At 38.6% G+C, this 16,482-nt stretch overlaps 1 protein-coding gene and 1 non-coding gene across 2 annotated transcripts; one reads left to right on the top strand and one right to left on the bottom strand.

Annotated features, from left to right (window-relative positions):
• The first annotated feature begins 6,874 nt into the window (after positions 1-6,874).
• LOC140174314 (uncharacterized) lies at positions 6,875-7,180 on the top strand. Its single transcript, XM_072198748.1, has one exon. The coding sequence runs from the start codon at positions 6,875-6,877 to the stop codon at positions 7,178-7,180; it is 306 nt and encodes a 101-aa protein (XP_072054849.1).
• An 8,927-nt stretch (positions 7,181-16,107) lies between these two features.
• On the bottom strand, positions 16,108-16,211 carry LOC112704306 (small nucleolar RNA R71). The gene has a single exon (XR_003154938.1). It is a non-coding gene; the product is annotated as a small nucleolar RNA R71 (small nucleolar RNA).
• Between the last annotated feature and the right edge of the window lie 271 nt (positions 16,212-16,482).

Raw genomic sequence — 16,482 nt, 5'->3', positions numbered from 1 at the left:
GACAAACAGAACCTTTGGAAACTTTCGATGAATACAACTCCCCAAAAAACCTTGCGCCAACCAGGCTCCAAATTCTGAGTGTGGTCCATACGGTGGTGACACCCAGTCACCAACCACATAATAGTCAGAATTCAAACCCGAAAACTGATGCATGCCCTTTCAGGGGAATAGGATCCAACAATTCTCGAATAATCTAGGAATTACATCACATGTTACAGAACTTGGAAAGAGAGGTTGCCGCTAGGGTGTCGTTCGAGGGGCATTCGGGAACGCAAAATTGAGAAAGGTGTCTCACCAGCTTGTCAAAACGGCAAACCAGAAGGTGACGCAGCAGGACCAACCCAAATCACTCTCACAACAGTAGCTTGCACTCCCCAAGCAATGAACGTCATGATCACTGAGGTTGGAGGAATGAAAGGTCTCCAACTGGAAAGAGGAGACGGCACGACGAGCCTATAGTCATGGGGGCCACCTCTTTTGCCTATAAGATCCTCTGGGTTCGCCTTCTAAAGCACTTTGTTAAGCCAACAGATATGCGATATGATGGAACCAAGGATCCCTAAGAACACCTAACTGCATTCAAAGCCCGAATGAACTTGGAAGTGTCTCCGATGTGGTGCGCTGTTGAGCTTTTCTCGTAACACTCGCTGGGGCTGCAATCAAATGGTTCAACTCCTTGCCCCAAGGGTCCATTGCGTGCTTCAGGGATATATCTCGAAGATTCTTAGCCCAGTTCACCACCAGAATTGCCAAGGCCAAACACCCCAAACCTCTTAGGTATCACTCAATGAGAAAACAAGTCAACGACAAAGTACCTAGATAGTTTCAATGACAAATATCTAGAAATTGACGGCCTCACAGATTCGGTTGCAAACCTTTGTCTAACCAATGAACTGACGAATGATGGTTTTTGCAAGTACCTAACCACAAAGTTTGTGTGGACCATGCACGAGATCCAAAATATAGCGAGGAAATACTTAAATAATGAGGAGGTAATCCAAGTAGTGCGGCCAACAAATGGAGCGCCGCTAATACCCCTCAATGGCAAAGCAACACGACCCATCCCTCAAAGAAAGGGGCCAAGGATCAGTCAAGCAAGCCTCCCCAACCCCCAAGAATCGGTAAGTTTACTAACTACACCCCCTGATCACCCTAATTGCTGAGATCTACTAGGAAATAGCTAATCGAGGTGTCATCCCAAAAGCTAGATAGCTTAAGGAGTGAATTGGGAGAAACAAATCATTCACAAACCAAGGAAGCGCTCCCTAAGTTACTGGAAATAGAAGAGGGACGCAACCCTAAAACTATCAGAGCACCTCTAAGAGACGAAGCCAACGCGGATCTGACAATCATAGTCAACGTCATGGTCGTGTGGCTGGGAGAGATGTCTAAGTTCTCTTAGAGGAGAGAGCTCAAAATCCTTACGGCTACCATCTTGAAACCCTAGAAGCTACCTGTATTCCTAGACTTCACTTTTAGCCCACAGGACTGCAGACTCGAGGATTTGGTTGATGATCCACCCATGGTCATCACGATCAACGTGGAAACTGACCTCGTGAAAAGAATATTAGTTGACACAGGGGCTGACTCCAATATATTATTCTGAAATGCTTTTGATGCCCTGGGGATACAAAGATCTCTAGATACACCAACACGTTGTAATTGGCCTAGGGGATGTAACACCCTACTACACAGAGTTTTATGCTTAAGTCATAAAACAGAGGTGGCGAGGTATTACGACCTCTAAAAATAAAATCATATATATAATATAGTTGAAAAGAAGCTTTATCTAGGAGTCTTGAAGAAAAGTAATTGAACGAAATACAAGTAGAACAACGCAACACTCACAATAAAATAAAAGTAGAAAGGTGGATAAGATTGAACAGAAAAGATAATATATATATATATATATATATATATATATATATATATATATATATATATATATATATATATATATATATATATATATATATAAGATCAGAGTTCCAAAAATGCAATTAACAAGCTCTAGGCTTAGTCTGCGAAGTAAAGACCGATCAGAGTATATATATACATATATATACACCCTAAAGTAACCCAAAATAGAAAAGTGACAACCTTTTTCTCCGAGTCAACTTCTAAGAGGGACAAACATAAAACATATATACAGTGAAGATACAAATATATAACAACTCTACCAAAATATAACTCCCCAAAGAACAACTCTTCGCTTCAGAAAGCTCCCCGTATGCCTCGACGAGGTGTCTCACATCTTGCATCTGAAAACCATGAAATATGTATGGGGTGAGAACCAGAGGTTCTCAGCATGGTAACGGTGCCCACATAACTAACATATAAGGTCTTGAAAAAGCCAAAGGCAATCCTAAAACTTCTGATAATAGATTACAAGCTTAAAACTATTCTTTACAACCATAAATAAGCCATAAACAAGCGAGGTTCTCTAAGATTTCTAAACTTCACAAAAAATCTATCCAAACCCTCCATCATCTCCTTTGCTACTACCCATTTAACTTAGAACAAGTGGAATAACTACTACTGCTGCTACTACCTAGGTGGGTGTTTAAGAGCTCAACCTGGAGCAAGTGGAATAACCACTACTGCTGCTACTACCCAGGCATCACAATCCCCAGGATCTTAAACATGCATTCATTCAGTCTAAATCAATCATCATTATTATCAAATCTCAAATACTGACTGGGAGTAAGAGGGATGAACCACAATTCTTGATACTGCCCAGGTATCAGAACCATACATTCATTCAAAATTCCATAATTAAACTCACTGTTCATAATTCTTCTTCCCCATCTCATACCCGGAGCAAGTGAACATCACCACTGCCTACTACCCAAGGCTACAATCACATTTATTTACAAACCAGCATTTCCGTTAAACTTTTCAACTTACATCATCCTTTCACAATCTTTCTTCACTCGCAAGTTATTACCCTCTCAATGTTCAACTCCCTCACTATAATTAAATTTAAGTTTAGGACACTGGGGAGTAAAAATAGAGGTTTAGAAATTTGAGATTAGATTTTAAAATATAAAATTCATTTTGCTAAAAATAGGGGTCCCGCATACGCGTAGTTCACGCGTATGCGAGAGTGCGTTTTTCCCCTGCTCATATATGCACGCAACCTCTCGCGTACGCAGGATATCCAACCAGAAACAAACGTCCGCGCCACATGGGAGGCTTGCGTACGCGAGTTATGCAGAGTTGGCAAAAATCTTGAATGCTACAAAATTTTAGCTTTACACACCAAACTTCCGATGCGCATAACTACCTCGTTTTAAAACATTTTTCACCCGTTCTTCGAACGACATAAACCTCACCGACCCAATTTTCATTTAAAATAAATTTGAGGAAAGTCGAGGGTTTGGAAGCCAAGTTATAACTCGTCGAAGTTTGGCCAAAAATTAACTTTTCAGAAAATTCTCAGATTTCTAAACCTCAATTTTCACAACGACTCCATTTCAACCCTTTTTAAAACTTACCCAACCATATCAAACCAAGTCCAAACACTCCTCAACACACCAATTTCACTCCATATGACACCAATTTCACATATATAATCACTCCCACACAATAATTCATTTCCATATGACACCAATTTCATTCCATACGACACACACACCCCCATCAACTTCCTTATGCCAAATGACAACCAACTCAGCCGTTCCATATTTAATTCGACACAATATATAATAATATACATCATCATTATCATATCTAGCCATTCAAGTTCAATATACATCATCATCATTATCATTATCAAATTCATCATCAATTATCTCTATTAAATACAATACCAACACCACAACCAATATAGCACCAACAACAAACCCAAACTCACTAATCCTTGTGTAGATCAATCAATCACAATCATCAACAACAGCAACATTTGAATCCTATCTTACAATTAACTAGCCTAAGTTTTCATGACACATTATATTTTAGTTACAAAAAACCGAAACCATGCCTTGGCTGATTACCATAAGGCTCGAAACACTACAATTAGCACCGTTCCACACAAATTCACAGCCCCCAAAACCTCTCCAAACTGAATTCCAGCCACCAAGGTCCAACACTTAATCTTCCAATATCATCAATGTGCTCCAAATCAATAGTATTCAATCTAATCCCACAACATATCACTATAATCAACATTCAAGATTGCTTAATCACAAAAAAACATGGGGCTTAGGGTCCTTACCTTACTCATGCCTTAACTGAACAAAATTCGCTAATTCTCGTGAGCTAATTCGAACTTAAAATACCAAAATCATATAAATTCTCAATTCCTAACATCCCCAAATTCGAAACTGAGAAGGAAAATTTTGGGTTAAAAAATGAATTTCTTACCACATTATTTCATCGGTTTCGTAGATGATTCTGAGATAAACGTGTGGCTGCTGACGGCTCATCAATCGAAACTTCGAATCAAAAGTTATGGCAAATTGAAATTTGAGTGAGGGTTTTGCTCTTTCCTTCTCCCCTTTACCTATGGCTTCAGCGTGTTTTCATTTGAGTGAAGAGGAAGAAGAGCTGAAGCTCTTATTAATTGTGGCCTTAGATTGGGCCTTGGGCCCATTTTCGACCTAGCTCAACCAGTTTGGCCCGTTCAGCCCAATCTTGGGTCAAATTCTTTAAAGTTAGTGTCAAAATTCTTATAAAATTCTATTTTCTAATTTCTTGGATTAATAACTAATTTATTAGCTAATTATTTATAAATTTTACGGGTTTTACAGGGGACTATTGCATCAAGCCGAATGGGCCTGTTAGGCTCCCGATTTGCACAAGAAACGGAAGCAAGAAAAGGATGGTCATGGTCAATTTCATCATACTCAAAGATTCCATGGCATACAACATCTTCTGGAAAAAAACATTAAAGACTTCTACGCAGTGGTATTCACCAAATTCTTAATCATGAGGTTTTGGGCAGACGACGACACCATTGGTACCATCCACGGTGAGGCAGAATCTGCAATGGCTTGCAACAACGTTAGCCTATCCTTGCGAAAGAAATCTCAAGACACCGCAGGAATATTTGTCACTGACCTAGATGCAAGGCTAGAAGAACGACCCCAGCTAGAACCAGAAGGGGATCTTGAGCAGGTATAGATAGGCGATACGGAAGAAGAGTACACCTTCCTCAATTAGAACTTGCCCTATGAGCTCAAGGGCCCTCTAACAGCCATCTTAAAAGAGAATTGGGATTTATTCACGTGGGCTCCCGCCGACATGCCAGAGGTGGACCCTAGTTTCATATCCCATTGGCTTACCATAAATCCGAAAATGAAGCTTGTATCCCAAAAGCGATGAAAGATATCAGCAAACAAGGTAGCCGAGATTAAGAAGCAGACCACTAGCCTTTTTCAAGACGGGTTCATCTGGGAACTTACCTACTCGACCTACTATCAAATGTGGAACTGATAAAAAAGTCTAACGGGAAATGGAAGATGTGCGTGGATTACTCAGACCTTAACAAAGCTTGCCCCGAAGACTCTTTTCCACTGCCCAGCATCAATAACTTGGTTGACTCAGCTTCTGGATACAAGTATCTAAGCTTTATAGATGCTCACTCTGGTTACAACCAAATGCCAATACATCAACCTGAAGAAGAAAAAACAGCATTTATCACGCCAAACAGTATTTACTGCTACATTGTTATGCCATTCGACTTGAAGAATGACGGGGCCACGTACCAGCAGCTCATGACTAAGGTCTTCCAAGATCAAATCGGTAAAATGGTAGAGATATACATTGATGATATGCTTGGCAAGACCATATGCACGAAATTCCTGCTGGAGGACCTGCGATGAGTGTTCCAGTCCCTTTGACAACACAGAATGCGCTTGAACCCGGCAAAGTGCGCTTTCATAAAGGAGGCCAAAAAGTTCCTTAGTTTCATGTTAATGCAGGGAAAACTGAGGAAAGAAATACTAGGGCAGACTTACTGTCGAAGCTGGCCAGCACAAAATCCTCATGAGAAATCTACTCCCTCATCCATGAGGAAATCAGAGATCCATCGGTGGCCTTGATTCTAGATCTACGAAGAACCCCCGATTGCATGACCCCGATCAGATGATTCCTAGAGGAAGGTGAGCTCCCTGAAATCCTAGCCGAATAAAAACAACTAAAGAGCGAGGCCGCCAAATACACCATAATTCAGGGAACTCTGTATCGGAGGGATATCTTTCAACCACTCTTGAAATGCTACCGTTTTAACCAAACAGAGTATGTTATGAAAGAAGTGCATGAGGGTTGCTACGGTCACCACATAGGAGGAAAAGCTTTGGCTCAAAAGTTAGTAAAAGCCAACTATTACAGGCTGACCATAATCCACAACTCAATGCAACTTGTCAAATTGTGCATCAAGTGCCAAGAGAATAGAAACCTTCACAAAGTCCCCGTTGAAAAATTATCACCTATCTCGGGTTTTCGACCATTTTCATTTTAAGAAGTCGATCTCTTGGGCCCATTCCCTACTGCCCCAAGGCAAATCAAATACCTCATAGTAGCCATCGACTACTACACCAAATGGATCAAAGTCGAAGTTTTGGCCACTATAACGACCATCCAATGCAGGAAGTTTCTATGGAGACATGTGATTAACCACTTTGGCATACCGGAAGTCATCATCTCCAATAACAGCACCCAGTTTGCCGACAAAAAAATTCCACAGCTTTCTCGAAGCATTAGGAATCTGGCAATGATTTTCCTTGATTGAGCATTCTCATGCCAACGGGCTAACAAAGTAATTCTGAAAGGCATCAAGAAGAGATTGGAACAGAAGAAAGGCAACTGGGTGGATGAGCTCGGCTCAGTTCTTTGGCCGTATTGCACCAACCCATAATTTGCAACTGAAGATATGCCTTTCCGTCTGACTTACGGCACAGAAGCAATAATCCCAATAGAAATCAGAGAGCCAAGTCCCAGATTCCTCCTCGAGACTTTCAACCAAAAAGTAGAAAAAGACTTAGTGGATGAAGACTGGAAACTAGCCCACTTTAAAGAAACACCCCTCAAGCAACAGTTGGCACTTAGGTACAACAAGAAAGTGAAAAAGCAAGTTTTCGATAAGGGGGACCTGGTGCTCGATCGAAACGATATAAGAACTCAGAAGCCAGGGGAAGGGATACTTGTGGCAAATTGGGAAGGCCCTTACCGTGTCTGAGAAGCATGCGGAAAAGGAGCTTACCAGCTCGAAAGGATCGATAGATCTGCCATTCCGAGTACTTGGAATGCATCAACCTCAAGAAATTCTTCTCTTAACAGTAAATGTCAAATTCTTTATTTAAAGTTTATCCACTCTTACGTTTGTGTTTAGTTTCCTACATATCCTTTGAATGAAATCTCCATTATTTTTCGACTTACTCGCACGGTACCCTGGGATTGATCAACCTGGAAGCCAAAATCAAAAGCCCCTAAAAGCGGATACCCAAAGCGAAATTCAATGCAAAACATAAAGCAATATGTTATAGAAATAGATTCAAAATTCAAACCAAAATATCCATGTTTGGCCCCTGGGGCATACATTCGAAGCAAACAAAGTCGGCCCCTCGGGCACATAATTAACATATACAAATAAAAATTAAGTTTTCTTCTCAAATATGAGATCCACGATTTGTCCATCACAGATAGTTTTGTAGGTGCTAACTCGAGAAACATCTAATTCAGGGACTCTGGTACAGTTTTTATAACCCACAAACTAACCGGCAAGTGCATCGGGTCGTACCAAGTAATACCTCAGGTGAGTAAGGGTCGATCCCATGAGAATTGATGGACTAAACAATAATGGTTGATTAATTTACTTAGTTAGACAAGTAGAAAATGGTGATGAGAGTTCAAAAGCATTAAACAGGAACTTCAGAATATCAGAAGACAGGCAAGTAAATAAGTTGGGAAAACAATATGGAGAAGGCAGTTAAGGCTTCAGAGTTATCTATTTTTCGGATTGACTTTTCTTATTAATTTATTTTAATCATGCAAGATTTAATTCATGGCAAATTATATGTGACTAGACCCTAATTCCTTAGACCTTTCTAGTCTCCTCTAACTCTCATCAATTGCCAATTCCTTGGTCAACAAATTCCAATAAGAGGATGAAATTCAATTCTAGTTTATATGCTACAGAAATCCTAATTATCCAAATATAAGAGGATTATATGTCACGTATCCCATTAAATCCAGATAATTAGAATTTAGGAGAAATTATTTTCAAGCTGTTGTTCAAGTAAAGAGTTTTCCCAAGTTATACAAGAACTCAATTAGAAAGAGGGTCATACTTCCGTTCCACTCAAATTCATAAGATAAAAAATGAAAACAATTCTTAAATTATAAATCAGTACATAAATTAAAATAGAAAAGCAATAGAATCAATCTATACAAATAGACAAAGCTCCTAACCTTAACAGTGGATGTTTAGTTGCTCAAGGTTCAGAGAGAAAAACTAAGATTCAGGTAAACTGTAATTTACATTATCAAAATGGAATGGAAATCTCTCCGAACAGAAGTTTCTTTCTTCTTTTATATCTAATCCTAATTAATTTAAATTATAATTTTTTAAAACTAAATAATATCTTTTCCTATTTTTAAAATAAAAATTAAAGTTTAAATCAGAATTAATTATAGTAATAAGCACGTCTTCAATTGATGGATGGGGACCACTTGGCTTCACTAGGATCCACTTGGCTTCACACATGAATTGGAGTTTAGTTGAGTGAAGCTGCACCTAACTTGGGCTTTAGTGCGCCTAACTTGAAGTGGGCAGAACCAATCTTGCATGTTTTTGTTGTGCAGTGCGGCGCAACAGATGCGCACGCGTATCCCACGCGGACACGGGCGTTGCGCGAAAGTGAAGGCGACGCGTAAGCGTCTGGAACGCGTACGCGTGCCCAAGGGTGTGCCAGTCGCGCGAAGCCCGCCACGCGCACACATAACTCTCTGTTCGCATAGCATAGGAATCAAAATTTGCATGCGACACGTGCGCGTCAGGCACGCGCACGCGTGGGTGGTCTGAGAACGAGAAAGACGCGTACGCATGAGTCGATTGGTGCCTCTCGCATGATGCCAGTGCCAGGCCATCACAACTTTCTATTCAAAACATATTTATGCCGATTCCCTGATGCACGCGTGCGCGTCTGACAAACCCCAATTTGACGGTTTATCTTGTATTGATTTTAGGGGATTTTATAACCTTTTACCCACATTTATTCAATGAAATAACATGGTTTTGTATATTCTCCTTTAATTGTGCTTAAGAGTGAAAACATGCTTTTTAGGACTTAAAATAGCTAAATCTAATTCTCCTTGATTCCATTAGATGCCTTGATATGTTTGTTAAGTGATTTAAGGTTTAGGAGGCAAAGATTGGATCAAGGGAATGAAGAAAGAAGCATGAAAAGTTGGAGAACTCATGAAGAAATGAAAGAACCGGAAAGCTGTCAAGCCGACCTCTTTGGACTTAAACGACCATAACTTGAGCTACAGAGATCCAAATGATGCGGTTCTAGTTGGGTTAGAAAGCTAACATCCAGGGCTTCGAAACGATATAAGATTTGCCATAGTTGCTACACGTATGGTGGCGCGCACGCGCATAGTATGCGCACGTGCCGTTGCTGCCATCTGGTTCACTTAATGCAACATGTGGCCAGCGATTTTAGAAGCCTTGTGGGCCCAATCCAACTCATTTCTGATGCTATTTAAGCCAAGGATTGAAGAGGAATCAACTAACTTTTAACCAATTAGTCATAGTTTAGTTTTAGAAGTAGTTTCTAGAGAGAGAAGCTCTCACTTCTCTCTAGAATTAGGATTAGGATTAGGTTTAGTTCTTAGATCTAGATTTTAATTCATCTTCTTCTACTTCTATCTTCTCAATTCCTTGTTGTTACATTCATTCTTCTTCCATTCTTTTATTGTAATTTCCTTTATGTTGTTCTTATACTTTGTTGTAGATCTACTATTGTTCCTTCCATTTTCTTTCAATTCAATAAGAGGTAATTCATAATAATTGTTCTTCTTTGCTTTTCTATTGTTGATCTCTTGCCTTTGTAGTTGTAGATTCCTTTAATTATTGCAATTTATGTTGTTTACTTTTATTGCCTTGTATGTGTTTGTTGAAATGCCTCTTCTAGATATAGTGTAGATTTTGTTCCTCTTGGCCTAGGTAGAGTAATTAGTGACACTTGAGTTATCTAATTCCTTTGTTGATTGATAATTGGAGAGATTGCTAATTGGTTTGGAGTGCACTAAAGCTAGTCTTTCCTTGGGAGTTGGCTAGGACTTGTGGCTCAAGTCAATTCATCCACTTGACTTTCCTTTATTTAGTAAGGGTTTACTAAGTGGTAGCAATAAATAATTCTCATCACAATTGAGAAGGATAACTAGGATAGGACTTCTAGTTTTCATACCTTGCCAAGAGCCTTTTATAGTTGTTAGTTTATTTTCATTGCCATTTACTTTTCATGCTTCTTATCCAAAACCCCAAAACACATCACAACCAATAACAAGACACTTCATTACAATTTCTAGGGAGAACGACCCGAGGTTTAAATACTTCGGTTATTAATTTTAGGAGTTTGTTACTTGTGACAAACAATCTTTTGCATGAAAGGATTTTTGATTGGTTTAGAGACTATACTTGCAACGAGAATTCATTTGTGAAATTCTATACCGTCAAAAATCCAATCATCAAAATGGCGCCACGAAAATTTTCAACCACAAGATGAATACTACTTTCCACCGCAACCTCCCATGGAAGAATACTCATATCCATTGAACCAAGAGCCACATGATCCTAATCATATTATCCAAGAGGAACAAGAGTCAAGGGATCATCTCAAGGAAGCATTGGATCAATTTCAAGCAACCATGGAGTGTGTTGTGCAACAAGTGGAAAGAATGGAAAACATAGAACCGCCACAATTCTACCAAGAAGAACCACCTTCCTACTATGAACCCTCCCCCCAATTTGATGAACCCTTCCACCCACTCCAATCTCTAATGGATGAAACCCTTGGTGTTCTTGTTCAAGGGCAAGAAGAGATGAAAAGGGATGTGCAAAATTTCATGGCCGCCTTGGATGCGGTAACAAATCAATTAGTCTCCCAATGCTTGAACACTCAAGGAACTCCGATGGCTACATGTGGAGAATCGATGGAAAATGAGGGAAGTTGCTTTGTATTGGAACAATTGGAGTAAGCTTTAATTGTTGAAGACAAGGAAGAAGTGGTAGAAGACTTGGGAGATGCGGAGCCTCCATGGGAACATAAATTTGAAGAAAACCCCTCCAAGAAGATTGAAGTTGATGTTGAGGAGGAATGTGCACAACCTCCAAGGCATATCCCATATGAAGACTTGGAAGGAGTAAAGCAAGAATTGAGTTCCCGTGGTGATGAAGATCATGCATCCAATCTTCTTGGTGAAGAATCCTTTGAATTTGAAAAACCTTCTCCCAATGAATTTAAAAGTGATGTGGAGGTAGATTTCTCTCAACCTCCCATTTATGACTTGAGTGATGGAGAAGAGTTAGATGAAGTTGATGAACAAAGGATTGAGAATGAAGAAGTTTGTGAAAAGGTGGAGGCAATCAAGGAAGAAAATAAGGGAGTGGAGCTTACTAGCACAGTGGAAATACCTCTCCCCAAGCCACCACCATCCATTCTCTCATTCAAGTGGGTAAATTTCTTATACTCAAGCTTTATTATTCCCCTTGAATATGGTTTGCTTGAAACGGATGGTCAAGTTAGAGATATTTGTGGCTTTAAGAGTAAAAAGGAGATGGTTAGTGGTTGGAAGCATCATTCTAGGTTCATTATGGTCACATGTCCAAAGCTTGATAGCAAAGGTTGGTGTATAACTAGAGTACATGGGTCTAGAAGGATGTTTGGTCACTTTGTTGAGAATTCACCTTGCACACCACCCACATGGATTAATGATAATCAACTTGGAGATGGGTGTGAAGACAAAATATGGGATCCGGGAACACATGAGGATCAACATTGGGAGCCCATGGTTTGTGAAGAACTCCATCAAAGCTTGGAGATATTAATCTTGAATGATGGAGCTTATTGGAAGTCCAAGCATTGGTGGAAGTTCCAAGATGAGTACAAGCACAAGCCATCTTGAGAGGAGCTCCCCATAAGTCCAACTTAAGGACAATAAATAAAAGTGCTAGGTGGGAGACACCCCACCATGGTAAAATCTTTTCATTTTTTTCTTTTTGTATATATGGGTAGAATTAGTTTAATTTCATGTTTTGGTAGTTTGTTGATGAGCGGATAATTTATACGCTTTTTGGCATTGTTTTTAGTTAGTTTTTAGTAAGTTTAAGCTACTTTTAGGGATGTTTTCACTAGTTTTTATGTTAAAATTCACATTTCTGGACTTTACTATGAGTTTGTGTGTTTTTCTGTGATTTCAGGTAAATTCTGACTGAAATTGAGGGATTTGAGCAAAACTCTGAAGAAGGCTGACAAAAGGACTGCTGATGCTGTTGGAATCTGACCTCCCTGCACTCGAAATGGATTTTCTGGAGCTACAGAACTCCAATTGGCGCGCTCTTAACGGCGTTGGAAAGTGGACATCCAGGGCTTTCCAGAAATATATAATAGTCCATACTTTATTCGAAGAATGACGACGTAACTTGGCGTTGAACGCCAAGTTCATGCTGCTGTCTGGAGTTAAACGCCAGAAAAACGTCATGATCCGGAGTTGAACGCCCAAAACACGTCATAACTCGGAGTTCAACTCCAAGTAAAGCCTCAGCTCGTGGATTGATCAAGCTCAGCCCAAGCATACACCAAGTGGGCCCCGGAAGTGAATTTATGCATCAATTACTTACTCATGTAAACCCTAGTAGCTAGTCTAGTATATATAGGACATTTATCTATTGTATTAGACATCTTTGGTCTCAGTTTTGTTTTATTCTTCATCCTAAGAGATCATTGATCACGTTTTTAGGGGGCTGGCCATTCGGCCATGCCTGAACCCTTTGCTTATGTATTTTCAACGGTGGAGTTTCTGCACACCATAGATTAAGGGTGTGGAGCTCTGCTGTACCTCAAGTATTAATGCAATTCTATTTTCTTTTATTCAAATCTCTCTTATTCTTATTCCAAGATATTCATTCGTACCCAAGAACATGATGAATGTGATGATAAGTAACCCTCATTATCATTCTCACTTATGAACGCACGTGATTGACAACCACTTCCGTTCTACATGCAACAGAGCTTGAATGCGTATCTCTTAGATTCCCCAACAGAATCTTCGTGGTATAAGTTAGATAGATGGCGGCATTTATGAGGATCCGGAAAGTCTCACCTTGTCTGTGGTATTCCGAGTAGGATTCCGGTAATGAATGACTGTGACGTGCTTCAAACTTGCAAGTGCTGGGCGTTAGTGACAGACGCAAAAGAATCAAGGGATTCTATTCCAGTAGGAGCGGGAACCAACCAGTGATTAGCCGTACTGTGACAGAGTGCGTGAGCATTAGTTTTCACTGCGAGGATGGGATGTAGCCATCAACCATGGGTGATGCCTCCAGACGATTAGCCGTGCGAGTGACAGCCGCATAGGATCATTTTCCCGAGAGGATTGAAAGTAGCCACCGCTGATGGTGAACCCCTATACAAAGCTTGCCATGGAAAGGAGTAAGAAGGATTGAGTAGAAGCAGTAGGAGAGCAGGCGTCCTTGAGCCATGCAGCATCTCCATTCGCTTATCTGAAATTCCCACCAATGAATCTGCATAAGTCTTCTATCCTTTTTATAATCTATTCTCTTATTTTTATTTTCGAAAACCCATAAACTATTTTAATCTGCCTAACTGAGATTTGCAAGGTGACCATAGCTTGCTTCATACCAACAATCTCTGTGGGATCGACCCTTACTCACGTAAGGTTTATTACTTGGACGACCCAGTACACTTGCTGGTTAGCTGAACGGAGTTGTGAAAAGAAAAAGCTTCTCTAACAGTGCCTGGAATTATTAATCACAATTTCGTCCACCAAGTTTTTGGCGCCGTTGCCGGGGATTGTTCGAGTATGGACAACTGACGGTTCATCTTGTTGCTCAGATTAGGTAATTTTCTTTTCAAAAATCTTTTTCAAAAATTTTTCTTTTTATTTTTCGTTTTTCCAAACTATATTTTCGAAAAAAAAAATTTAATAAAAATACAAAAAAATTAGAAAATCATAAAAATCAAAAATATTTTGTGTTTCTTGTTTGAGTCTTGTGTTAATTTTTAAGTTTGGTGTCAATTGCATGCTTTTAAAAATTTTTTCTTGCATTTTTCGAAAATCTCATGCATTCATAGTGTTCTTCATGATCTTCAAGTTGTTCTTGACAAGACTTCTTGTTTGATCTTGATGATTTCTTGTTTTATGTTGTTTGTTGTTTTTCATGTGCATCTTTGCATCCATAATTTCCATGCATTAAAAATTTCTAAGTTTGGTGTCTTGTATGTTTTCTTTGCATCAAAAATTTTTCAAAATTATGTTCTTGATGTTCATCATGACCTTCAAAGTGTTCTTGGTGTTCATCTTGACATTCATAGCATTCTTGCATGCATCTTGTGTCTTGATCCAAAATTTTCATGTTTTGGGTCATTTTTGTGTTTTTCTTTAAAAATTCAAAAATAAAAAAATATCTTTTCCTTATTTTCCTCCAAATTTTCGAAATTTTGGGTTCACTTGGTCAAAAGTTTTTAAAATTAGTTGTTTCTTACAAGTCAAGTCAAAATTTCAATTTTTAAAATCTTATCTTTTCAAAAATCTTTTTCAAAAATCATATCTTTTTCATTTTTTATATAATTTTCGAAAATTTCAAAAATTATTTTTCAAAATATTGTTCAAAATCTTTTTCTTATCTTTTTATCAAATTTTCGAAAATTAAGCTAACAATTAATGTGATTGGTTCAAAAATTTGAAGTTTGTTACTTTCTTGTTAAGAAAAGTTCAATCTTTAAATTCTAGAATCTTATCTTGTAGTTTCTTGTTAGTTAAGTAATTTTTAAAATTAAATCTTTTTCAAAATATCTTTTTCTTAAAACTCTTATTTTATCTTTTATCTTATCTTTTTCAAAATTTTATCTTTTTCAAAATTTGATTTCAAAATATCTTATCTAACTTCTTATCTTCTTATCTTTTTAAAAATTTGATTTCAAATCTTTTTCAATCAACTAACTAACTTTTTGTTTGTTTCTTATCTTTTTCAAAACCACCTAACTACTCTTCCCTCTCTAACTTTCGAAAATTCTCCCTCTCTTTTTCAAAAATTCTTTTTGTTTTAAATTTTAATTTTAATTATCTTATCTCTAATTTTCGAAAATTACTAACCTCTTTTTCAAAATTATTTTCGAAAATTTCTCTTCTCTTCTCTTATTCTATTTAATTATTTAATTACTAACACTTCTCTTCACCTCTCTTCATCTAAGAATCCGAACTTCTTATATCCCTTGTATTTGGATTCTTCTACCCCTTTCTTCTTCTACTAACATAAGGGAATCTCTATACTGTGACATAGAGGATTCCTTTTTCTTTTCTTGTTTTCTTCTCTTTCATATGAGCAGGAACAGGGAAAAGGGCACTCTTGTTGAAGTTGATCCAGAACCTGAAAGGACTCTGAAGAGAAAATTAAAAGAAGCTAAATTACAACAATCCAGAAATAACCTTTCAGAAATTTTCGAACAAGAGAAGGAGATGGCAGCCGAAAATAATAATAATAATAATGCAAGGAGAATGCTTGGTGACTTCACAAAGCCAACATCCAAGTTTGATGGAAGAAGCATCTCTATTCCTGCCATTGGAGCCAATAACTTTGAGCTTAAGCCTCAACTAGTTGCTTTAATGCAACAAAACTACAAGTTTCATGGACTTCCATCTGAAGATCCTTATCAGTTTTTAACTGAGTTCTTGCAGATCTGTGAGACTGTAAAGACGAATGGAGTTAATCCTGAAGTCTACAGACTCATGCTTTTCCCTTTTGCTGTAAGAGACAGAGCTAGAATATGGTTGGATTCACAACCTAAGGATAGCCTGGACTCCTGGGATAAGCTGGTCACTGCCTTCTTGGATAAATTCTTTCCTCCTCAAAAGCTGAGCAAGCTGAGAGTGGATGTTTAAACCTTCAAACAAAAAGATGGTGAATCCCTCTATGAAGCTTGGGAAAGGTACAAGCAGTTGACCAAAAGATGTCCATCTGACATATTTTCAGAATGGACCCTATTAGATATATTCTATTATGGTCTCTCTGAATTTTCGAAAATGTCATTGGACCATTCTGCAGGTGGATCTATTCACCTGAAGAAAACGCCTGAAGAGGCTCAAGAACTCATTGACATGGTTGCAAACAACCAATTCATGTATACCTCTGAGAGGAATTCCGTGAATAATGGGATACCTCAGAAAAACGGAGTTCTTGAAATTGATGCTCTGAATGCCATACTGGCTCAGAACAAAATGTTGACTCAACAGGTC

Source organism: Arachis hypogaea, chromosome 7 (assembly GCF_003086295.3).
Source record: "Arachis hypogaea cultivar Tifrunner chromosome 7, arahy.Tifrunner.gnm2.J5K5, whole genome shotgun sequence".
Lineage (NCBI taxonomy): Eukaryota > Viridiplantae > Streptophyta > Magnoliopsida > Fabales > Fabaceae > Arachis > Arachis hypogaea.
This window is presented reverse-complemented; position numbering and strand designations above follow the sequence as displayed.

Excerpts from the sequence above, each read along its gene's own strand:
- LOC140174314 (XM_072198748.1), top strand. The coding sequence starts at position 6,875 with ATGCCTTTCCGTCTGACTTACGGCACAGAAGCAATAATCCCAATAGAA.